At 47.7% G+C, this 23,751-nt stretch overlaps 10 protein-coding genes across 10 annotated transcripts; 5 read left to right on the forward strand and 5 right to left on the reverse strand.

Annotated features, from left to right (window-relative positions):
• Nucleotides 1–193: 193 nt before the first annotated feature.
• N7529_001840 (beta-catenin-like protein 1) lies at nt 194–2,401 on the forward strand (the record flags this gene model as incomplete). Its single annotated transcript, XM_057237371.1, has 10 exons — nt 194–217; nt 276–330; nt 386–615; nt 674–780; nt 830–1,064; nt 1,115–1,208; nt 1,260–1,774; nt 1,824–2,108; nt 2,155–2,272; nt 2,319–2,401. The coding sequence occupies 10 exons, from the start codon at nt 194–196 to the stop codon at nt 2,399–2,401; spliced, it is 1,746 nt and encodes a 581-aa protein (XP_057102058.1).
• A 510-nt stretch (nt 2,402–2,911) lies between these two features.
• N7529_001841 (DNA-directed RNA polymerase II subunit RPB2) lies at nt 2,912–6,727 on the forward strand (the record flags this gene model as incomplete). The annotated part of the gene is made up of 4 exons (XM_057237372.1): nt 2,912–3,095; nt 3,134–3,669; nt 3,717–6,508; nt 6,565–6,727. 4 exons carry the CDS (start codon nt 2,912–2,914, stop codon nt 6,725–6,727), a joined length of 3,675 nt encoding a protein of 1,224 aa, XP_057102059.1.
• Nucleotides 6,728–7,089: 362 nt separating this feature from the next.
• On the forward strand, nt 7,090–8,211 carry N7529_001842 (uncharacterized protein; the record flags this gene model as incomplete). The annotated part of the gene is made up of 3 exons (XM_057237373.1): nt 7,090–7,198; nt 7,272–7,555; nt 7,624–8,211. The coding sequence occupies 3 exons, from the start codon at nt 7,090–7,092 to the stop codon at nt 8,209–8,211; spliced, it is 981 nt and encodes a 326-aa protein (XP_057102060.1).
• Nucleotides 8,212–8,512: 301 nt separating this feature from the next.
• On the reverse strand, nt 8,513–9,343 carry N7529_001843 (nuclear transport factor 2 family protein; the record flags this gene model as incomplete). Its single annotated transcript, XM_057237374.1, has 6 exons — nt 8,513–8,542; nt 8,692–8,787; nt 8,851–8,949; nt 9,023–9,094; nt 9,155–9,225; nt 9,319–9,343. The coding sequence occupies 6 exons, from the start codon at nt 9,341–9,343 to the stop codon at nt 8,513–8,515; spliced, it is 393 nt and encodes a 130-aa protein (XP_057102061.1).
• A 534-nt stretch (nt 9,344–9,877) lies between these two features.
• On the reverse strand, nt 9,878–10,138 carry N7529_001844 (uncharacterized protein; the record flags this gene model as incomplete). Its single annotated transcript, XM_057237375.1, has 1 exon — nt 9,878–10,138. One exon carries the CDS (start codon nt 10,136–10,138, stop codon nt 9,878–9,880), a length of 261 nt encoding a protein of 86 aa, XP_057102062.1.
• Nucleotides 10,139–12,083: 1,945 nt separating this feature from the next.
• On the reverse strand, nt 12,084–13,622 carry N7529_001845 (class I SAM-dependent methyltransferase; the record flags this gene model as incomplete). The annotated part of the gene is made up of 8 exons (XM_057237376.1): nt 12,084–12,609; nt 12,672–12,858; nt 12,902–12,927; nt 12,982–13,147; nt 13,195–13,316; nt 13,364–13,420; nt 13,485–13,540; nt 13,599–13,622. 8 exons carry the CDS (start codon nt 13,620–13,622, stop codon nt 12,084–12,086), a joined length of 1,164 nt encoding a protein of 387 aa, XP_057102063.1.
• An 840-nt stretch (nt 13,623–14,462) lies between these two features.
• N7529_001846 (catalytic LigB subunit of aromatic ring-opening dioxygenase) lies at nt 14,463–14,755 on the reverse strand (the record flags this gene model as incomplete). Its single annotated transcript, XM_057237377.1, has 2 exons — nt 14,463–14,696; nt 14,723–14,755. The coding sequence occupies 2 exons, from the start codon at nt 14,753–14,755 to the stop codon at nt 14,463–14,465; spliced, it is 267 nt and encodes an 88-aa protein (XP_057102064.1).
• A 1,292-nt stretch (nt 14,756–16,047) lies between these two features.
• Nucleotides 16,048–17,455, reverse strand: N7529_001847 (uncharacterized protein; the record flags this gene model as incomplete). The annotated part of the gene is made up of 2 exons (XM_057237378.1): nt 16,048–16,852; nt 16,980–17,455. 2 exons carry the CDS (start codon nt 17,453–17,455, stop codon nt 16,048–16,050), a joined length of 1,281 nt encoding a protein of 426 aa, XP_057102065.1.
• Nucleotides 17,456–17,962: 507 nt separating this feature from the next.
• N7529_001848 (uncharacterized protein) lies at nt 17,963–19,990 on the forward strand (the record flags this gene model as incomplete). The annotated part of the gene is made up of 4 exons (XM_057237379.1): nt 17,963–18,824; nt 18,878–19,182; nt 19,236–19,583; nt 19,658–19,990. The coding sequence occupies 4 exons, from the start codon at nt 17,963–17,965 to the stop codon at nt 19,988–19,990; spliced, it is 1,848 nt and encodes a 615-aa protein (XP_057102066.1).
• Nucleotides 19,991–22,668: 2,678 nt separating this feature from the next.
• On the forward strand, nt 22,669–23,139 carry N7529_001849 (uncharacterized protein; the record flags this gene model as incomplete). Its single annotated transcript, XM_057237380.1, has 2 exons — nt 22,669–22,955; nt 23,013–23,139. 2 exons carry the CDS (start codon nt 22,669–22,671, stop codon nt 23,137–23,139), a joined length of 414 nt encoding a protein of 137 aa, XP_057102067.1.
• Between the last annotated feature and the right edge of the window lie 612 nt (nt 23,140–23,751).

The following is a 23,751-nucleotide window of genomic DNA, read 5'->3' on the forward strand; positions in this document are numbered from 1 at the left end:
GGTGACCGTATCTTTTGCCCGCGCATTGAAGGACGATGCGACAACATCTGCGACAACCTTTTTCTTTGCTTTATGTATCTTGTCTTTGGCGATTTTTTGAGCTTTGAGTTGATATCGCTGTTTTGGGTTTAACTGACAACACATCGGTGCACCAAACGCTTTTCACGGTATCAGTGACCCAGCCGTCGCAACCATGAATGTCGACGAGCTCTTCAAGGTTAGTTCCACGGTGTTTCTTGCTGTCTCGCATTGCTCAAACAAGTCTGACTGTATAGAAATCATCCTCCACTGGAGGTGCTAAGCGCAAGTTCGAGCCTCTCCAAGACCCAAGTACGCCCTTCCCCCGCAAACGCATTAGTCGGACTTTCCTAACATAAATACAAAGATGAGGTGTACAAATCAGCAAAGATCGATTCAAATGGTGATGTGAGGTCGAAAGGGAAGGCCCCCATGGTTGAGGATGAGGACGACGGGGAAGCTGGACCTGAGCTCCCTCCGGACATGGAAGAGGATCTCCCAGATGACGAGGAGGGCCGCTTCTTCGGCGGTGGAATGGAGCAGAAGACAGCGCAAGCGATGGAATACATTGACCAATATGAGGAAGAAGAGGCTGCGGTATGGAATATTCAAAGGAATCTGAAGGTTGTCTGGTGCTGACATTCACATCTACTAGCCCGAGAACTTCGACTCCGCGTGGGTACGTCGCTTCGCATTGAGTTTCGAAAAGAAGATTTCCAAGAACGCCGAGCTACGAGCAAAATTTGAGAGTGACCCAACAAAGTACGTGGGTCGGAACGATTGGTGATTTCAGATGCTGATATGGTCACAGATTCATGGTCTCTGAGGCCGATCTCGATAGTGAGATCAAGGGCCTATCGATTCTGTCCGAACACTCTGAGCTATATGAGGAATTTGCAAAGATGGGATGCGTGGGATCTCTGATCTCCCTGCTCGCACACGAAAATGCAGACATCGCAATCGATGTCATCCAGATTATAAGCGAATTGACAGACGAGGATGTGGAGGCGGAGCAAGAACAATGGGATGCCCTCGTTAATGCGATGGTATGTTGAAATTGCCAATTTGGGAAATAGAAAATGCTCACAATGCTTAGATGGAAGCCGGTCTTATTGAGTTGTTGACACAAAACCTCTCCAGACTAGATGAAGGATCTGAAACCGACAGGGCGGGAGTGTATTATGTGCTAGGTGAGTACACACAGGCGAGAAAACCGAGGGAAACATACTTATTGAAAACAGGCGTATTGGAAAATCTTGCCTCCCAGACATCACACGCGGAGACAATTGGACAAGACGCGGCGATCCTGCCATGGATTTTGTCACGCATTCAGCAGAAAGAAGCAGTCGTCACTCAGAACAAGCAATATGCAGCAGAAATATTGGCGATTCTATTACAGTCATCCTCAAAGAATCGTGGAAAGTTCATTGACCTTGACGGTATCGATGCCATTCTTCAGTTGCTTAGCTTGTACCGCAAAAGAGACCCGGCCAAAGACTCGGACGAAGAAGAATTTGTCGAAAACCTGTTTGACTCACTCATTTGCTTGGTCGAAGAAAATTCCGGGAAAGACAAGTTCGTTGAGGCCGAGGGAATTGAATTAGCACTGATCATGCTCAAGGAGGGCAAGTTTAGCAAGCCTCGCGCGTTGAGGGTACTTGACCATGCCTTGGGTGGCGTCGGAGGTGCGCCGGCATGTGAGAGACTGGTAGAGGCGGCTGGTTTGAAGACTGTCTTCGGCATGTTCCTGAAGAAGGTAGGTTGGAGTTCACCAGCAGAACCGAGCGAAACTAACACCCATATAGCAAGAGGGCCAGAATATCGAACACTTCCTGGGGATCTTTGCTTCCCTTCTCCGACTCCTCCCTGGGGGCTCTGCGCCACGAATCCGGACATTAGCCAAATTCATGGAAAAGGACTATGCAAGAATCGAGAAGCTTATCACTTTGAGACGAGAGTATGCCGCGCGTGTCTCGCCAGTGGAACAAGCCATTGCAAAGGAGCGCAGAACTTTCGATGAGGAGGAACAAGAACTTATGGCCGGGGAATGGTTGTCCAGGCGGCTCGACGCTGGCCTGTTCTCATTACAGGCAAGTCTTGCCCTCAAAAGATTTGAATTGTCACTAACAGCCCTAGACCATCGATGTTATTCTGGCATGGCTTCTTGCCGAAGACGATGGAGCAAAGAAGAAGATCGTGTCGCTTCTTGCGGATCGTGATGAAGATTTGTCTTTGGTCCGCGGCACGTTGAAAGGTAAGACACATATGACACTACGATATTTCTAATCTAACTGAAATAGAACAACTCGAGGGACTCGGTGAGGAGGAACCAGGCCATAAAGACTTCAAAGACATGCTCAGCACTCTTTTGCAGTTTGTGTGAGCAAAATACACACCGAAATCAATTGTACTATATTAAAAACAAGATCATCCTCCAGATTCATCAATATCATGGCGCTAAGCGTAATGATTGTATTTTATTCAATGACATTCAAGATCAATAAAGAGTGACTAGATGCCATTGGATACTTCGAGTGAACCCTTTGGGCGGTGAGATCCTGGTCACATGATAACTTCTTAATTGGGACTAGTGCAAATCCAGCGGGCTCAGAAGCATCAATCGTCTGAAGATCAGTCCCTTCATCGCATCATTGACGGGGAGTTCCTCATTCATCTCCGCCAGTTTGTCAGACCTTTTTAACTAGCCGCTCTGACTCTCTGACTCTTGAATCTCCCCTCCCTCGGCGATCGACAGGTGGTTGCTCCAGCGCGTTGAGCGTTTCTCGCGGAGACCTGCACAGGCCGACGCGCCTCTTGCGCTTTTTCTTCCCACAACTTAGCCCTCCTACCTTCGTTATCCGACAAAAGAGTTCGACCTAGATACCCCGCCATCATGGCCGACTACGATGAAACATACGAGGAGGAGTTCTACGATGAGGCCGACGAGGGCATCACCTCCGAGGATTGTTGGACGGTGATTTCGTCCTTTTTCGACTCAAAGGGTCTCGTCTCTCAGCAGCTTGACTCTTTCGACGAGTTTATATCCTCTACCATGCAGGAGCTTGTCGAAGAGCAAGGTCAGGTGGTCCTCGATCAAACCCTCCCCCCTCCGAAGATGAAGTAAATCCTGTTGTTGTGCGCCGCTATGAGCTCAAGTTCGGCACTGTCATGCTTTCGCGTCCATCGGTGACAGAAGGCGATGGTGCGACTACCATCATGTTGCCGCAGGAAGCCCGACTCCGAAACCTCACCTACGCCTCCCCACTCTATCTCGGTGTCACAAAGAAAATTGTGGAAGGTCGCGAGAAGCCCGCCAGGGACGATGAAGATGAGGAAGAGGGTGACCAAAAGTCTAAATCATACGGAGGCCTTGATTGGAAGGAAAAGATGCTACCTCAGGAACAAAGCAAGGAGGAGACCGTTTTCATTGGAAAGATGCCCATCATGCTGAAATCCAAATACTGTATCCTGAAGGATCTCAATGAGTCCTCACTCTATGCTTGGAACGAGTGTCCTTATGACTCTGGTGGTTACTTCGTCATCAACGGTAGCGAGAAGGTTTTGATCGCACAGGAGCGCAGTGCCGGCAACATCGTCCAAGTCTTCAAGAAGGCACCCCCAGCCCCACACCTTACATCGCCGAAATCCGAAGTGCAGTCGAGAAGGGTTCCCGAATGCTCTCCTCGCTTACCCTCAAGCTATTCGCAAAGGGTGACAGTGCCAAGGGAGGATTTGGCCCGACCATTCGATCGACGCTTCCATATGTCAAGGCCGATATTCCAATCGTCGTCGTTTTCCGTGCGCTGGGCGTCGTTTCTGACGAAGATATCCTAAATCACATTTGTTACGACAGGAACGATACCCCAATGCTGGAGATGCTCAAGCCGTGTATTGAGGAGGGCTTTGTCATTCAAGACCGTGAGGTCGCCCTGGACTTCATTGCCAAGCGTGGCTCTTCACAGTCAAATCTGAACCACGACCGCCGTGTGCGCTATGCCCGCGACATCATGCAGAAGGAATTGCTACCTCACATTTCGCAGAGCGAGGGCAGTGAAACTCGCAAAGCTTTCTTCCTTGGATACATGGTCCACCGTCTCCTCCAGTGTGCTCTTGGTCGCCGCGATGTCGACGATCGTGACCACTTCGGAAAGAAGCGACTTGATTTGGCTGGTCCCCTTTTGGCCAGTCTGTTCCGAACTCTTTTCACCAGAGTTACCAAGGATCTTCAGCGCTACGTGCAGCGCTGCGTTGACGGCGGTCGCGAGATTTATCTCAATGTTGGTCTCAAGGCCGCAACACTCACTGGTGGTTTGAAGTACGCTCTTGCCACTGGTAATTGGGGTGAGCAGAAGAAGGCAGCTAGCGCCAAGGCTGGTGTGTCCCAGGTGCTGAGTCGTTATACTTTCGCCTCGTCTTTGTCCCATCTTCGCCGCACGAACACACCAATTGGTAGAGATGGAAAGATCGCCAAGCCGCGTCAGCTGCACAACACCCATTGGGGTCTGGTCTGCCCGGCCGAGACCCCCGAAGGACAGGCTTGTGGTTTGGTCAAAAATTTGGCACTGATGTGTTACATCACTGTCGGTACGCCGGCTGAGCCCATTATCGATTTCATGATTCAACGAAACATGGAAGTGTTGGAGGAGTTCGAGCCTCAAGTTACTCCCAACGCCACGAAGGTCTTCGTTAACGGTGTTTGGGTGGGTATTCATCGTGATCCCTCGCACCTTGTCAACACCATGCAAAACTTGCGTCGTCGAAACATGATCTCCCACGAAGTCAGTCTCATTCGTGACATCCGTGAGCGTGAGTTCAAGATTTTCACCGATACTGGACGTGTCTGCCGACCGCTCTTCGTTATCGACAACGACCCTAAGAGTGAAAACTCTGGTGGATTGATTCTCAACAAAGAGCACATTCGCAAGCTCGAGCACGACAAGGATTTGCCCCTGGACATGACTCCGGAAGAGCGCCGTGAGCAATACTTTGGTTGGGATGGTTTGGTACGCTCTGGTGCCGTTGAGTATGTCGATGCTGAAGAGGAAGAGACAATCATGATTGTCATGACCCCAGAAGACTTGGAAATCTCCAGACAACTCCAAGCTGGTTACGCCTTGCCAGAGGATGAGACCAACGATCCCAACAAGCGTGTTCGCTCGATTCTCAGCCAGCGCGCACATACCTGGACGCATTGCGAGATCCATCCCAGTATGATCTTGGGTGTTTGCGCCAGTATCATTCCGTTCCCCGATCACAACCAGTCTCCCCGTAATACCTACCAGTCCGCCATGGGTAAACAAGCCATGGGTGTCTTCTTGACGAACTACGCGCAACGTATGGAAACTATGGCCAACATTCTTTACTACCCCCAGAAGCCTCTGGCCACCACTCGGTCGATGGAATTCTTGCGTTTCCGCGAACTGCCCGCCGGTCAGAACGCTATTGTCGCTATTGCTACATACTCCGGATACAACCAGGAAGATTCCGTTATTATGAACCAGAGCAGTATCGATCGTGGTTTGTTCCGCAGTTTGTTCTACCGTACTTATACGGACACCGAGAAGATGGTCGGCCTTCAGGTCGTCGAGCGATTCGAGAAGCCCATGCGCGCCGACACTCTCGGCATGCGCAAGGGTACTTACGACAAGTTGGATGAGGATGGTATCGTTGCTCCTGGTGTCCGTGTTTCAGGAGAAGATATTATCATTGGAAAGACTGCTCCCTTAGCTGCCGACGCAGAGGAGCTCGGTCAGCGTACCAAGGCACACACGAAGATCGATGTGTCGACACCACTGCGGAGTACCGAGAACGGTATCGTTGACCAGGTGCTTATCTCCACTGGTAACGACGACCTCAAGTTCGTGAAGGTCCGCATGCGTACCACCAAGATTCCCCAAATTGGTGACAAGTTCGCTTCTCGTCACGGTCAGAAGGGTACCATTGGTATCACCTACCGCCAGGAAGATATGCCTTTCACCCGAGAAGGTGTGGTTCCTGATTTGATTATCAACCCCCACGCCATTCCGTCCCGTATGACCATTGCCCATTTGATCGAGTGTCAATTGAGTAAGGTTTCCGCCCTGCGTGGCTTCGAGGGTGACGCCACCCCCTTCACCGATGTTACTGTTGACTCCGTCTCTCGATTGCTGCGCGAGCACGGCTACCAGTCCCGTGGTTTCGAGGTCATGTTCAACGGCCACACTGGTCGCAAGATGGTGGCTCAAGTGTTCCTCGGTCCCACATACTACCAGCGTCTCCGTCACATGGTGGATGACAAGATTCACGCTCGTGCCCGTGGTCCCACCCAGATTCTGACCCGCCAGCCCGTCGAGGGTCGTGCCCGTGACGGTGGTCTGCGTTTCGGAGAGATGGAGCGTGATTGTATGATCGCTCACGGTGCCAGTGCCTTCTTGAAGGAACGTCTCTTCGATGTTTCTGATCCCTTCCGTGTCCACATTTGTGATGATTGCGGTCTCATGACTCCAGTTGCGTAAGTTTAGATTCATCTTTGCCCTTTCGTCGCACAATGCTAACAAACTGTTCTAGAAAACTGAAGAAGGGTCTCTTCGAATGCCGTCTCTGCAACAACAAGCATCGCATCTCGCAAGTGCACATCCCCTACGCCGCGAAGCTGCTATTCCAAGAGCTGGCCTCTATGAACATTGCCGCTCGGATGTTCACCGATCGCTCTGGGGTGTCTGTGCGTTGATCTCGATCTCTAGTCTCAATTTTCTCTACATTGTATTTTAATGATCTCGCTGCAAAAATGCGCATCTGCTTGGCCTTGTTTCGCGGCGTCTGGGAGGGTTGGCCTATGCATTTGAACGGCCATACATAGTTAAATCGCTTTTCTGTGCAGCACTTCTCTTTGTAAAATAAAAAAAACCTCAATACAGCAGAATGGTAGACTGAATTACTATCCGAACTCGGATGCTCTTCCATTTAGCTCGGCTCCCGGATATCCCGAGATCCCCAGCTTTGGGATTTCCATCCCCGCCATGTTCCCGGAAATATAAATACTTTAGCACCTTCACCTGTCCTCTGAAACTGATACATATATTAAGCGCAAAAATGTCTCTCGAAGACCCCATAACAGTACTCTACAAAGAGATCAATGGCAGCAAGATCACAACAGACCTCTACCTCCCCACCTCTTCATCTGCACAGAAATATCCCGTTGGTGAGCTCTTGCCAAACAGTCCAATCCCATTTAAAAACACTATATGTTAAAGACAAATTACTAACAATCCCAGTAATCGACATCCATGGCGGCGCCTTCATGCTCGGTCACTCGCGCATGGTATCCCTCCCACAAGTAAACGACTGCCTAATGCGCGGCTGGATAGTCCTCGTCCCAAACCACCGGCTCTGTCCAGCTGTGAACCTCCTCGAAGGCCCAATGCAAGATATCCGCGATCTCCTAGCCTGGATCCACGCCGGCCATCTAGACAAAGTCCTGCCAGCAGGCTACAGCGCCGATCTGGAAAAAATTGCTGCATTCGGGACCTCATCCGGTGGAACTTTGGCATTGGCATTGGTAACTACGATCCCGAGACAGAAAATACTCGTAAAAATTAAGAATATATCAAATGCTGATCCCCGCAGGGCTTCGACGTCCCAAGACCCGTTGCCGCCATCCTATCTCTCTACGGTGCAGTGCATTTCACAGATCCAGCGTGGAAAACGCCCCTCCAGCACGTCGCTGCAAAATTGCCGTCTAATCTATCCGATGATTTCCTGAACGGGGTCTACGACGAGTATCCCGTTCCGACGGATAGCTCGGTTTCATTGGAAGGGCAGACGGAGTCGGGCGTTAGCAAGGGACCTGATTTTTCGAAGCCGAGGGATGCGTTTGCCTTTACGCGGATTGCGTCGGGGAAGGTGATTGAGGCCATTTATTCGTCCGTGGAAGATCCGGAGATGAGGCGCGTTGATCCTGTTTTGAATGTTGGATCTGGGTTCCCGCCTACGTATATTGTTCATGGTATGGCTGATACTATGGTGCCTATTGGGCTTAGTCGGGTCTTGTTGGAGAGATTGAAGATTTGTGGGGTCAGGTGCGGAATGACGGAGGTTCCTGGGGAGGAACATACTTTTGCTGCTATGATGGAAGTTGGGTCGAAGACTTGGTGGTTGCAGAGAGAAGGGTTTGATTTCTTAGAGAGAGTTATTGGGAAGGGTCCTGGATTTTAAATTGCATTAAGAGATAAAGATGTCGAGAGATTAAGAAATTAAAATACTGTATATACTTACTGGTGCATGTTTATGAGCCTGGACTTCACAGAGAAATACCTAGGTACTTGATGTCCTCTGCCACTTCTTGGCCTTCCCTTTCCGTTTTAGTGCTCAGACCTTGCTTTTTATCGGGTGGGGAGCTGGCTGATTATCGCGTCAATGTTTCAGCGCCGTAGATTCACCTTATTTGATAGTGAACCTTAGATTTCTACCCTGCGCGTGATGAGCGAAATAGCGGCCCCCTCTACGGCTAACTTGTCTACATCTTTAGGCCCATCAACACGATGGTCTATAGTGCTATAGTGGCATCTTTGGTCGTAGATGTACTCTGTAAAGGGACAAAACCTGCACCATACTAAAACATCTCGAATGTTGGATCACGAATTTCGCATTAGAAGGCTCTAATATGGTTATCGTCTAAAATATCAATCTTAATACCTGATTGTAGATGAAATAACCACCGGGCTGCCCAGGGATAGGTGACAACAGAAATGTCGATGTGAAAGCAAACGGTTTATCAAACGCGTTATCGATCTGTTTAGCTCATGGCCATGTATCAGTTTGTGTCGAAACCGGGAGGAAATATGCGCTACGTACAACCAAGTTTCCAGTCACAACCACTAGAACACCGTTGTCAACAGAGGGAGAGGGGTCAGTTGTGTTGATCTTAGTCTTCACGGTCTTCATTTCGGGTTTCTGAAGATGGAGTGAAAGTCAGACATAGGTCATACCTCATGTAGTCACCTCGCTACACGTGGACATCACTCACGATCAATTGTGCTATGATATCCTGGGCACCTTGGAATTCTTGGCCTTCCCATCTCAGCTTTGACTCAGGACGCTATTCAAAAGTCAACTCTTTCTCGCATATAAATCTCTAGGTCTTCAGGTCGACACTTACGTAGAGGGAAGCCAAAGAGCTCCTGGCTTCATAATTGTCGAACGTTCTATAGAAGTGTTCTACAAACGCCCCTAGACAAAGTCAATAATAATTCATCGGAGAGACGGGGCCAAGAGATGAGAAGTTGTTAAATGTAAATAAGGGAAGAAGTTAAAACGACATACTGGCAATTCCGTGGTAATCCCCCATTTTGGCTGAACGTAAGGTATATTAGCAAAATTGACGATCATTAGTAGCTGCAAGCACAATTAGCGGCACATACAGATGTATCTTGTAATGTAGAAAAAGTTGGATTGATCTAAAATTGAGTAGAATGGCTACAAGGTCCTAGCAATATATATAGCTGGGACGCGGGACGGCCCCACCTTCCCCTCCGCCCCAACTATCTACGTAGGCACAAAGCATAAAGTAGATGCATTATACTACATGAAGTTACACTGAGACCCATACTTGGAATCGACATATTTGACCGCTGTTTCCTCTGACGTAGAAAGTAAATTAAAGGATAGATAGATCAGATTACTTGCCGATTGATACCTTCTTCAAGCTAGCGCGATCGTGCGTTCAGATAGATTAGCCAATAAGAGAAACCGAGATACATCTCTTACATGAGTAGTGAGGTAACCAAGACGATCCTTCGGATTTAGATGGATCGGAGCACTCAGCTGAGGGGGTGTATAAAATTCATGATTATATAATTTTATTGTTCCTTGCAGACTTTTCTTACTCGTCCAAGTACATCCCAGGCTTCTTATGAAGATGAACACATACGGCCTCTAGCATCGAAGGGGTGACACTCCGTCGTCGTCTAACACGAGTTAGAGGTGCTCTGACGTTTCCGAATCGGTGAAGGTTGTTACGGAGATTAATGATCGAAAGTTTATCGCATTCAGCTGCTTTGACGATCTGTGGTTTGTTTAGGGACTCGCCAAGTATCATATCACGGGTCATTTCGAGCTTCGATGGAGGGAGCTGTGGCACCATTTTGCGGAATGACGGTGTAAGGTCTAGGTTGTAGATGGTGAAACCCTGACAATTTACCGATAGGAGTTCTTGGGGCACCATAGGAAGATACCTGTGTTCTTCCTCTATGCTTATCTCTGCGTAGCCTTCTTCTTAGTGAGCAGACGAAATGATTGTTGATTGAAGGTAGGGGGGATAGTGGGGTATTAAGAAAGCTCTGGGATGTTGGGTATCTCTGAAATCCCATTTGAAAACTGCGTTTTTACTGGTAATGATCGACAATAAAGAAAAATCGACCTATGTAGCATTTAAGAGATTAGTATGGAGTTTTTAACCCATCTAGGGTCAAGAACGACCCTACCAAGCATAAGAATAGGATCTAGATTGAGTAAGCTCGTTAATAGCAAATGTCGGTGAGAAAAACAATATGTATAATGTATCTCATAGTCATTAGTGTAAACACTTCCTTAGCGACAGACAGCCCCGAATTTAGACCTGCAGATCAACATTATTGCTGTGTTGTCTCGTTGTCTCGCCCCACGGTAAATCCACATCAATGAACAATCACATAGCGCCAGTCAGAAAGGGCTAGGTAAGAACAGTGAGAAGCCAGAGAACAACAAAGAACGAGGATTAGATGTACTAAAAGCGCCGAAGGCTAAGAATTACCTAAGAAAATAATATTTAAGTACTCGAGCAACAATCCTTCGAGTTGAAAAATGGCTGGCTAAGCATACGGATCATGGAAATTGGCCTCTACAATGCTCCACTTCCGTCCGTAATTGATCTGCAGTCATCCACTTAAACATGTAAGGGGAGATAGGACGAGCCTAAGTGTGAATTTTGCTCTTCAGCGCTAGTGTCAAAACATATGAATCTTGTTCTATCCCCATCTCTCTGTCCACTTCAAGTTTCTTCGCTGAATTCCTCCTACCTCTTTTGAAATCAAAAATCAACAGCCCTTACTATAACCAGCAAGTCATCATGAAACTTATCTTCCATCTTATGTTCGCTCTTATCCCGACCCTACTGGTTGGTGCAACTCCACTCGAGTCCGAACGTTGTCGTCGTATTTGAACCCTAGCCTATACGAACGATAGCACTAAAAATTCTTACCCCATCTACAGCACAAGGCTCAATCGTCGACTTTTGCGATGTTTGCTGTTCTGGCCAGTGCAAAGAAGTTAATTATTGGCCCGCACCGTGTGCATGATCATTGGTATAGATTCTTCCTAAACATATTAGGACCCACGCTGATTGATTCTAATGAGGTTTAGTAGACTTATACCACAGAATACGTCAGGCCTAGCAAATAGCTATACTATCATTAAGCTTAGTCAAGCAGTAGTGACGTATTAATATGAGATTCTTTCTGTTCTAGGTTATCTTTGTTCATGAATTTAGCGATGGAATTGCACCAGGACACTAGGATATCTCCCGGTCGTCAGTGGTTTATTTCTACTTTACTTTGCCCACTTACGGAATGAGCTATTATGTGACTATAGTTCTGTCCCACTTAGAGCCCAGAGTTTGTTTCGTTATATGATATTATAGATGCTAGGATTGCAATCAAGCAAGGAACAGAACCACTCGTTCGGATTTCAGGCACCTCGTTCACTCGAAGAGGCAAGACCTCTACCTTTGTTTATTGAGTTTTCATACTTCGATTTTGCGTGAACCCAGCCAGGATTTATTTTGCTGCCTCCGTGAGAAAGAATGCTTCCATGTCAAGACTGGTAAGGGTATTAATTGTGTGAGTATTTCCCGCGGTTTACAGAGCAGCCCATCATGTGATTCACAATCAAAGAGAACAAAGTGGTGAAACTGATTTCGAGCGCGTCTGTAGTGGTTTGACACCGATTTCCGGAAGTACTGTACTGTTTTTGAACCGATGCTATACTGTAGGAAGGACTGTTTGTCACTTTATTAGAGGTTGAATTGACGAAATTACAATCAATCCCCAATCCTAAGGACTAGGCTCATCCTTAATTACCACAATCTCCGCCCTTCCCCCATTGACCTCAATCTCCTCATCCGTCGCCCTCCGCCCCCAAACTCTCCTGGCTCGCTGCCACATATGCAAGCGCGGATCATTCAGCTCCGCCCTAACCTTTGCAACAAGAACGTGCACCTCATCTTTAGTCCACGGACTCGGCACCCCCCACCGCGTAAGATGGTACATCGCCCACCCCTCCATTCCATGCCGCCACTGGTGATGATGCAGCCGACCTGCCTCTTTCAGCGTCGCGTCGCGCGCCCACGGCCCAATCGGCCACTTGTACGTTTTCTCGTGAATTTCGATGAACCCCGCTCGCGCCATCGCGGATCGCATCGTGTTCGCTGTGGTCATGGGATGGTTGTAGTTCGTTGCGGCTTGGATCACCGCTGCGGAGTACTGTATCGTGCTGCTGTTTGGCGGGAGGCTGGAGTCTGTGCAGAGGATTACTGGGTCGACTTCTATCTGCTCAATCCACCCGCCTGGTTTGAGGTTGCTGGGTGTATTAGCTGTGTGTGGGTGTGCATGTTGTGAGGCCACGGGTGGTGCTTTGCTTACTTGTGGCAATGTGTGTAGACTTGGTCCCATTCTTCGGGTGTGAATGCGCCTATCATTTGGCGGAGGTGGATTAGGTCGAAGGGTGTGCGCCATGTCCACTCTTGAAGGATGTCGTCTACTTCCATTATGCAGTTTGGGGGAATCCAGTCCAGAGGTGGGGGGAATAGATCTACGCCTCGGACGGTGGCTGGATTGTTAGATTCTGTGGGGGGATGGGGATTTGGACTCACCCGCTGGGAACATATCTGCTACATCGCTGCGATTAGAAGATATAAGTTTGGTTCTTGGTGGGTTGGGTGGTACTACTTACACTGCCCAATTCCCTCGGCCTGTCCCAATGTCTAAAATGTCCTTTCTTTTGGTCAGTGCCTTGTGTGACTCGATGGATATGGTCGAGTCATACTTTTGGATTTCGTACTGGAGCTTGGAAAAGTGGGTTTGCCGTGTTGGAGTCCAGGAATGTACAGAGAAGGTGGCTATTTGAGTGAGTTTTGGATTTCGATATTGAGATTCACAAACGCACCACGCCTGCAAGCTTTCGAATTGTTGCTCATCGCATGGACACCTATACTGATATAAGGATGGATTTTTGACTCGAACATCATGAGAGCGTACCAATATTGGCCCTCCTTGAGACTCTGATAGCTAACAGCCCGTCAGCTAGGTTCGATAAGGATCTCCGACCTGCATACCGTCTTCCATTTTCATAGACACCTCTGCATATCGACGATGCTATTGACGTTGTTTCACTGTGGATGTTAATCCGGACATTCCGAGTCTTCCGTCGGTCTGTCTGTTCGCTATGCGACTCACGAGGAAATGTTATTCATTATATACTCGGTATGTCCGAGATCATAGATGTCGGGGTCCTGCATGCATGGGTTAATGTGGATGATCATACAATTTCTGTTTCAGGTTCTAACTTACGACTTCAATTTGAACTTCCGCCATGGCGATCGTTTATAAAAGATGACTTTGTAATTACATATGGAATTCTGATCCGAGGACTCTGTGGAGTTGTTCCGCCCGTGACTATTTCGACGAACACCCACCGCCCTCGACCATTCTACGACCCGCACAGCACGGTTAGTCATCATGTTGTTCACCTTCAACGGCTGTTCCTCTCCTCTCCACGCTACAAATGACTCTCCTCCCCCGCTCAGCCTGATCGCGTGTAATATAAAAGAATGCGACATATTCCTGAGAAAGACTGATAGTTGCTGCAGAAACATTTTGATTTTTTTTGAACGCAGTTTTATCATTTCAATCAATAGAAAACAATAAAAGAACATATAATGTGTGGGGTGCGGCGACACGATCAGCAAACGGAAAGGAATTTGGTCAAACAGGCCCCCATGTAGCATGCTCTTCCGAAACAAGGGAGTCCACAGGTTGCATGTTGGCGGTAATTGTCCATATAGAGTAAATTTGCCATTTGTATAAGTTTACGTGTTGAATGGAAGAACCAATTTCTCGAGATTGGAGCCGAAAACTATATTCTTAGTTGATTGTCATATCATCTTTCTATCCAACGAAAATTTTATCGCGTCGCCGGACGTAGATTAAACTAGACTTCTGAGGAATGCCAATACCTAACACATCGAATTCGGCAGTATAAAAAGGAAACAGTGTATTGAAGTTCCTTGAAAATGATACTAGCGAGTGCTTGACTTGAAATTCGGCTCACAGTACGTTTAGTGTCAAAATAATAATAAGATTGATTATGGTCAAACTAACATGCCAGCAACTTATACAGAAGTCGGAATTATATCATTTCCCAGTAATCTCCCATTATCCAAAAGTGAACTGTGTGTTGCACATGTTGGTAAGTTCCCAGTCCTCGGCCCCGAATTCAACAGGAGTGTCCTGGTCTTCAGCATCACCAACTAACCCCCCTACGAACATTGCGCTCACAATATGATCATCGGTGGCATGCGTATCCCGGTATTTTGGAATTTTCATCAACATGGTGAGACTCTTCCTAAGCAACGGACCTGACGCTTTGGTCATTGCATCTTCGAATTCCTGACGAAAGTCTAAAGTCCAGTTACCACGCGGGGATTCCATCGCAAACTTGGTGCCATCTTTACAGATGAGCTAGAAGTTAGCCACTCAAAGGTAGGAAAGATCGTTCAAATACGTCCAGTTGATTTTAGCGCCGGTTCACGGTGGGGGAGGACGTGCTCAGAACGTTGGCCTCTCCACACTTTCCCCCCCGCCCCGAGTTAGAACACCTCATTTAGTAAGGGGCAATATAGGCTTTTCCACCTTTCTCTCCGATAGTAAAATCTTTTATAATTGGGTTCGTTAACTCAAAGTCCCACTCAGAAAGTCACAGGACTCTACCATTTTATTAGACAATTTGCTTCTTCTTCTCGGAATTAAGCAAACAATGAAAGTCTGCCCGAAAAACGGTTCCATAGTTACTAATAGACTAAGTATTATTCTCAACGCAGGACTTAGTTTCAAAATAATGACTAGTAGTGCATTAATCAGGTAGTGGATTCTGTCGTGTTCATAAGTACAGAATAAAGCGATCTCCTACTGATGATAAGAATGATAGTGGTGAGTTTATTTGCCTAATCTAGCTCACTTTATATATGATACACAGACAGTCCTTCACCCTGTCCTAGATGTTCGCTGCAGCTAACCGTAGCAATCAAGAAGATAGGGGGGTTGAGCTACAAGACGCCTCGCGAATCACGACGGTGGATCCTACATCATCTGCTTGTAGGGAGGATTATAGCAACCTGGCTTTGATCCACGGCCGCCGTCCTCTCCGTTTTCTTTTTTCCTTCGAGGTTTTGTCCTCGTCTACTTCTTACATGACGAAGGCTGTACTGCTGCTGTAGAGGATTGACCCTGATAGGTCAGTATGGTTCTCTTTTGTATTTCACATGGCTCCTGCTCTTTATGCTCTCTACTTTCGCTTCTAATTGTTCTGGTGTCTGCCTACAAATGGCAACGCCGCTGTACGCTGATACAGATCTCCAGGCCTTATATCGTGGGTAGATATGAGCGACAGCCCGTATTACGGCGACTACATATCTCAGTTCCAACAGCTCGAACCGTGAGCACAAGACTCAAAATATTTCCCAACCCCAGAATGGTTCCGCGGTCACTACACGACCCTTACGTAGTCCCTTCCCATCTATCTCTCTGGACGATGAGACCAACTTCGCAAGCCGACTTTGAACAAATACTATCCCACTGCTCCTGCTCCAGTCATCCGATTTGAAGGAGGGCAGGACTTACGACGAGGATCCACTAAGCTACATCCACTGCTGGTACATGAAGAAAATGAAAATACAGAAGAAAATACAATGAATTGAGATCCTACACTAGGGAAGATAAAGAGGAACAGAAAGAGTCACGATCATCCACTGTCTCTCCAGTCCTCCCGCTCATCTTCAAACTCCTCAATTTCTTTCTCACAGACAGTCGACAGACTCCTCAACTTAGTAAAGACCCTGTCAATATGAGACCCGCTCGCATCATAAAACACACCGCGGTTCAGCGCCTCGCTCTGTTCTAGCAACAAGTTCATCTTCACGAGCAATTGTGCCAGCTGGCTCACGATCATGTTTAGCTCCTGTTTATCAAACACCGGAGGCGAAGCTTGCAACTCTTCTAAGACGGTCCCCAGACTGAACACCCAAGCTACGATGTCAGTCTGCTCGCCATTATTCGTAACTATCCGTGAGGCTACGGGTACTTGTAACGTCTGGAATATATGCTCAATTTGGTGGCTGAGCTGTTGGATGGAATCGACGCTCTTGCTGGCTGTAAGGTGTTGTCTCTTGTGTTGTTGTTGGGCTGATGCCGATGATTTCGCGTCTAGTTGCCTCCGACGCGCTTCGAGTTCTTTGGCCCCGATGATCTTCCTCGCCTCGTTAACGGTTTGGATCCTCTTGGGGAGATGAAAGGATTGCTCGTCTGGCCAGACTGATGGCGCTGGCGACGGCAGTGCTCGGGGGAGAGGTCCCCCTTCTTGCGCTCGCTCTAGTCGTAGAGGGATTGTCGTAACTGCCGCGCTGAATGACTCGATGGTCTTATTGTTATTGTGGTGCTGAAAGTGGTGCTGAGACGTCAAAGGTGCTCTATTGTTGGCAAGCAGACACTGCACTAGCTGGGATACGTTGCTGTTGATTTGCGAAGCTTGCTGCACAATATTGTCTAGCCTTTGCTGATGAACGGAACTATTTTCTCGATGCGATTCGTTGAGGACCTAACCATATTGTTTTAGCACCGGATATTACTTGCGTATATGAAAGGGGTAAAACTCAACAGGCAGGCCTTGGAACTCACCATATAAAAGTACTGAGAAGAATGTTGATTGAATCCGTATGGGCCTGGAGCTTTTGCCGGTACTTGGCTAAGGAGTCGCCTCGGAGGTCCCACACGACTCTCCTCATCTGAACCTTGACCTGGGTCCGAAGGGCGCCTATGCCCTGAGCAAAGGGCGGTGCGCTGGGAGGGTCGTCTGCAGCCTCTCGGTACTTGACTGTGGCATTGTTAAGCTGCTCGAGAGTCGTCCGGCAGGAGTTGATCATCGATCCGAGGTGCTGCACAGCACCATTCCCGGGCTGAGACGTAGTATTGATCAAGATAGACTCATGCTCGCGTTGGAGATGGTCGAGGGCGCAGCATAGACCAAACAGCACGTCCTCGAGCTCTTTGAGGTCTCGGGGCGCGTTTTTGCGTCCGTCAGTCACGGATGAGAAGAGGCGGTGGGCTATCTGGGCGCAGAGGATTATATCGCCGATGGAGAACCCAAATGACATGATGATTTCTGAAGCAGCGTTGTGTTGCGATTGAAAACGGTTTAAGTAAAGAGGTGTATAGAGAATATTAAGAGATGGGTGGGTATATGGCCCAGAAGGAAGAAGAAGACCCTCCCAGAAATTCGCAGAATGAAAGTCAAGGGCTCGCGAGGCTGTGTAGGATTGACTAGGGTTGTCAAGGAATGAGGGAAATTATAGCGAACTGGAAAGAGACGATGAGCCTAGTTGGGTGGCTGCGCGCAAAGACGAAAGATGTATGTTCCCCTCTTTGATCTGGATAAATATTTCCATCTACAGTGGCGGAGCCGCAGCAGAGTGCGGGATAACCCAAACCCGTAAGCTTTCGGCGCTGCGCCTCGTATTCGTGTGAGATTGCCCAGGTGAAATCGATATGTCGTCGAAAATGCCATAGGCTAACGGGCCGGGCCCTCATAAACCCATGGGTCAGCACTCTCGTTTTCAACAAATCAGTGCTCAAAAATTTCGCATCAACAATTATACATCAAAATGACTACTATGCGTGAGGGCCCGTTTTCCATAGCAGTGCAGAAATTGAGAAAGCGCGAGGGAGAGGACGACAAGACCGAAGAAGCTGTTCTCGAGTTCACCGGTGATACTCCGCTCCAGCGCATCTGGGAAGAACTGGAAAGTATGTTCTCTCCACCCGATTTTCCTCCAAAAGGAAGTGCTAAAGTAAACACAGAACTAGGATACGAAGCTCCAGATACGATCATCGAGAACGGAAAGACTTGGTACAAGTCTTCTAGACAGCGTGTGTTCCACCCGTTCAAAGAGGTAGAGGTGGTCTCCGACAAAGCGGCCGTTGACGAAACCCATATTCATATTGACGAGCCACTCTATGTGTGCTCCAACCGACGCGAAGAGGTCAAGTTTGAGATTCTTCATGACAACATGGGTACCTATGCAGAGCGCCGCATGAACTCGCTGCGTATCGATGATGATCTCACCATCATTTTCCACCGAACCGTCCGCATGCCAGATGATGACCGTCTTCATGCTCTTCCTGCATCAGTGGGCAGTTTCCCTCTTTATAATACCGAGGACTATACAGACAAATTGCCCGACAATATACTTGAGAAAGGAGGCGTATTCTTGCCGATGTGGCAGCGCGAAGCGCTGTGGATTGAATTTCATACTACAAGCGAGAGTTTATACAGTGGCAATCATATGAAATCATACGCTATCAGAGTGTATATTGGCCAAATCAATGCAGTCACGGGAAGAAACATGATGGAAGAAAGAGCCGGGACTAGCTGGGTACAGGATTACATTGTTGTTCCCGATCAGAAATGGATCGACGGTGTCTGTGTCGCCCCTGGAGTTGTTCGGCAGTTTGTTGCCATGCCATGTCAGTTGCGGACATCTCAAAAAAAGCTGAACACGTACTAATGGGTACCATAGTAGGATCTGGATACACAGTCGAAGGCCAGAAGACCGGCGAGGAAAAGCACGGAGGTCTCCAGATTGAAGTCATTCCTGCATACCAGAAGAAGGTCGCCAGTTGGCTCGTAGCCACAGAAGAGGAAGCTTTGCGAGATACGTACTTGCATCTCGACGAGGCAAGGACTCCGGCTGAGCTGGGACTCGCAACTGGAGCGAAAATCCGGTCCTATCCCCCCGAATCCACATATCAGAGACCGGCCATCTTGAGCGACATGATAAAGAGGCTTGGTGGCGCTCCAGAAGCGAGTCGACTATCGGTTGAAGTAAGTCAGTGTTTGTTGTACGGCCTTGAGACAGGCTAACACGGATCCAACAGGCATTTTATTATACCTTTTCGGATGAGTCTGAATGGGAAAGGTATCGTGGCCGGCGATCTTATCGTCTGGGTCTATTACCTAGAATCGCAATGGAAGCCAATAGCAGGGGTACTTCGAATACCTCATTCTATTCAGGCTCTCCAAGCTTCATGACTGAAGTCAGCGAAAAAGAGGCTCTTCTCAACCGCCCGCCGTTTTCTAGTGAAACAAAAGGCATCACCCGGCGCGCAAAGGAGACTATAGAGAGAGTACAAGAGGCTGGGATTGCAGTTGCACGTCAGCCGCTGAGCGTTCAGGCCATGGGTTTGGCGGCAGGAGGAAAGCTGAGTATGTACCTCTCATGGAGTGTTAAGAAAGCACCATATAAGTTCCACCATGTTTTGAGTCCCAAATACTGACGGTAGACAAACACAAAGTTCAGGATATTGTTTCGGACTCTAACCCTCCGTCCATGTGGAATGTCGACGCGGCTCGTGTGATCCATGTGCACATTTTCGACCCCGTCAGCTTTGAGTCCGTCACTCACATTGTCCCTCCACCTATTCCCATGAGCGCCTACCAGGCTGTGGCAGCTGACATGCCGTTCTTTCTGGTCGAAGAACAGGTGGATGACCGTGTTGAAGGTGGTGGTTTTGATGATGTCAAGTCCGTCAGCCAGATGGACAAGAAGGGGATCGCGGCGGAACCATCGTTCGACCCAGCCCACCCTACTATGTGCAAAAGATGTGAGAAGAGGCTCTGTGATTGCATGTAAGTGATGAGTTCCCCCTGTCCTTTCAAGGTAATATGTGCTAATGTGCATTTATCAATGGGGGCAGTGTTCGGCCGTGTGACCACCAATTTTGCAATGTCTGCATCCGAGTCTTAAAAGACACTCACGAGGCTGATATGAGTGATTCACGTTGTCCTCAGTGCCATGTGAACATCACCCGAGTGGCAGGCTTCTCTGCCCCGATGAACCTGCCTGGCGAGGAGTCTGTCCGAACCAAAATGCCGGTGCGCATCCTCACCGTCAATGACGGACGCGTCAAATTTCAGTCTATCAGGCACACCAGAATCTGATTGGGATTTTTACTTTCTATTCTTTTGGTTTTACATCCTTCTTTCGCCGTTTCGCCTGCTGAAAGATTGACATGTCCCCTTTACATACTTTAGCTCTTTCCTGTTGACGGACCTGTAACTTAAGAAAAGCTCGCCTCTCTAATGCTATCCTCGTACGGTACAGGTGCCTTAGTAGTTATAGCGTTCCCGAAAAGCAAGGCGACCACTCGCAATGGCTTCTATAAACTCAACCCGATCTAACTCCTCCTTGAGGAGAAAATTGATGCGCCAAAATCAACGCCGTCCCAAGACAACCCCATATATCATCATGTCATAGCACAGTCCGCGGGTTTCGTTAAGCCTGAGAAAAATGCTTCAAATTGTGTGACTAGTAGCATGGAGGACTGGAGTTGGCGCTCTAGCTTGTAGAGCCACAGTCAGATTTAGCCACCCGTGGTTACTTGATAGACTCCCCAATTAGATGTTCAACTTGACAGCCTTCCCTTCCTTTAACCTGACTTCTCTCCTCCCTCTATCCTCCGCTCCCGATTCACAAAGCCATGACACATATGCTGCCTGAAGTCACACATTCCGATCGAAGTCACTTGTGTGATGTTATATCGTCACAAGATGTAATTTTTGTTGTCCTGGTGCAACGATTCAGACTTTAAGAGATTAGAAGTACGAGCATGGTTACAGGTGAACTTCACAAAGACTGTTTTCGAGCTGAAATTTCCTCTGTCAAGAATCTGATCTAAACGCTATACACATAAACCCAATGTCTAAACTGACCCACGTATCAAAACCCAGCCTCTAGTCGGTGCTTGGCTCTAATATGGCGCTGGAGATTAACTTGTCGCATCGGCCCTTTCCTTCCGTTCGCATGATAGTCGCAACGAGGATGAGGACAATAGGCCATGAAGTGCCCAGTGAACCCTTGGTCCTTATGAACTGATTGCATGTGTCGCGTCAGGTCTTTTTGGATTGCAAAACCTATGACACATCCGTTTATGGGACACTTGCAAGGACGTGTATGTGTTTTTATGTGTTTGCTTTTAGATAATCAGAACAATGTTGGTACCATGATGAAGTATGTGCAAGAGAACAAAACATACTTTAGCTGTCCACGGCTTGGGAATACCCTTTGGCAGTGTTCACACTGCAGAGAAGAGAAGTTGGCTGCTATGGAAGATGAGGTTTGCCGTTCAGATTTTGATGAGGTAGAAACCACGTCGGAAACACCATCGTGTTCAATTTGTTCATGTTGAAAATATTCTTCTGGCTGTTGCGAAGTGACCTGCTGCTGATACTGTTTTCCATCCTGTGTTGTAGAGTCAGGAAACCGGGGTTGGGATGTGGACACGGAATATGCACGGGGACCAGAATTGTCCGACCCGTGTAGCCACGCTGGAACGACATGTCCAGATTCAAGAAGAGAAAGCTGTTTTTGTTGTTCAAGGAAATTGGACTGCCGGTTGTTGACTTCTGGTGGAGCTTCTGGTATGTGTGTTCGCCGCGAAAAAAGGTGGACTAAATAGCTTCACCCTTTTAAACCCCAGATATCTAGACTAACCGCAATTTGGATGTTGTAAAGAGGATAGGTTGGAAGCCTAGCCTCTTGATCAAAGCAGCACAGAGAAGAATATTCTTTTCAAAGAACGATTGAAGGAGAGATTAAAAAAGCAGATTCAAAGCGCGCAAAAGGAATGGCAGTGGCAGCGGGTGAAGTAAAGAGCGAGGATGACAGGCCCGCTGCCCCTAAAAAAGAAAGAGAAAAGAAGAAAACCACAAGAGGATAGGGAATCACTAGCCCTTTATACTTTTCGAGTGGTGTGTTCAAATTGATCGGGTAGTCTCGAGTATGTACCTCTAGTTAGCAACTAATAACTACCCCGGGATGGTCTCAGTCAGAAGTGGGGGACCGTGCGAGGGAGGCCTCAAAATGTAGAGTTCTGATAGGCGAGATTCAGCTATGTCGTACGCCAGCCGGACTATTGAGCTGCAATATCGAGCTGGAATACCACTATCGGCCTAGACATATTGGATCGGGGAGTTTTGAATTGGGCATCGACAGAGCCGATCAGAAGGGGGCCTCAAAATGGAGAACTACGATTGAACGATCAGCCCGCCGAATACAACATCAATTGACAAATTGCCGGATTAGAATATGCACATGATTGTCAATCATGTCTAGGTTGCTACAGCTTTTCTCAGAATCAAGCTCCTGGATAAAAGACGAATTCGAATCAAGGGGATGAAACCAATTTGAAGGGCATATAAAGACCATCATTCCCCTCCAGCAGAGATGTTTTCATGATTATTTAAAAGGCAACAATACCTCAACTAAGGAATCACTCTCTAGCAATGTCTTCAATTTTTTGTTGCTCTTCTATGTCCCCTTATCGACCTGCCTATCTAACGCATGAGGCCAAGTTTGACCCATTCATTGCTTGGGCCAAAGGATCTGAATCATGCCCCTCTGCCGTTTCAGCTTCGTTTTTTCAGGATCCTGATAGTCCGCCACCTTACGCGATTCAGTTTGTTCGACAAGTCAATTTCGGTGCTGTCGAGGCTAAGAGATATTTCATCCCTGACCCCGAAGCAAGTGGAGTCCGGGTTGAATTCGTGGAGATTACCGAGCAAGATTTGATCGCTGGGAATTTCCAGAAGCTCAATTCGTATGTTCGCTGAATCATAATATCTATTGAGAAGTACAGAAAGCTCATTTAACATAGGTACAAAAACTTCAAGTGTGCAACGCACAACAAGTTCTTCGAAGTCAATCTGTACCAAAAGGACCCAGTTAATCGGCACCACTGGCGAATGAACATTGCTCGGCCAGCTAGCGATATCGATCTTTAGATCAGTGTATGGTGGAGAACGCGGACTATTGAAAATACGAATTCTTTGTAGTTTCAAGCATGAGGACAATGTTCAATATCAGTGTTATATTTGGAACCATGGCGTATCTTTGAAACAACTAGGTCATGGGCCACGACGTAGACAAGTACTTTGTGTTGCAGAAAATTGCAACTACGCAACAACTTTAAATATCAGCCGAAATTTCTACTGTTTACCCACACAATCCCCAGTTCCCATCACAGACCAATCACGGATGCACTCTAAAGGCAGCCTAAAACTGGAACAAATATGCAGTCTAGTTCTGTAGTATTATCCTGCAATCTTCAGTTAGATCCTACCTTTCGGTTTTGACACGCGAGATAACGCGACTGTCTTAAGTAGGTCCGTATGCGGCGTTTGACGAGAACTCTTGTTTACTTGGGCAAATATTCAAGTATTCATAAATATATTTATTTGTCTCCACTGCCATATATTCCAGAGATATAGCGCTCGTTAATCTATTCAATTCAACTGACCTCACAACGAACCGCAGCCCACCAATCATTGGCGCTTAGATCCTCGGGAAACTGAAGGCGGGGCCACGACCAATGGATGATCCAACTGGCCATGTCA

This window comes from Penicillium soppii, assembly GCF_028829465.1.
Source record: "Penicillium soppii strain IBT 18220 chromosome Unknown utg000002l, whole genome shotgun sequence".
Classification (NCBI taxonomy): Eukaryota; Fungi; Ascomycota; class Eurotiomycetes; order Eurotiales; family Aspergillaceae; genus Penicillium; species Penicillium soppii.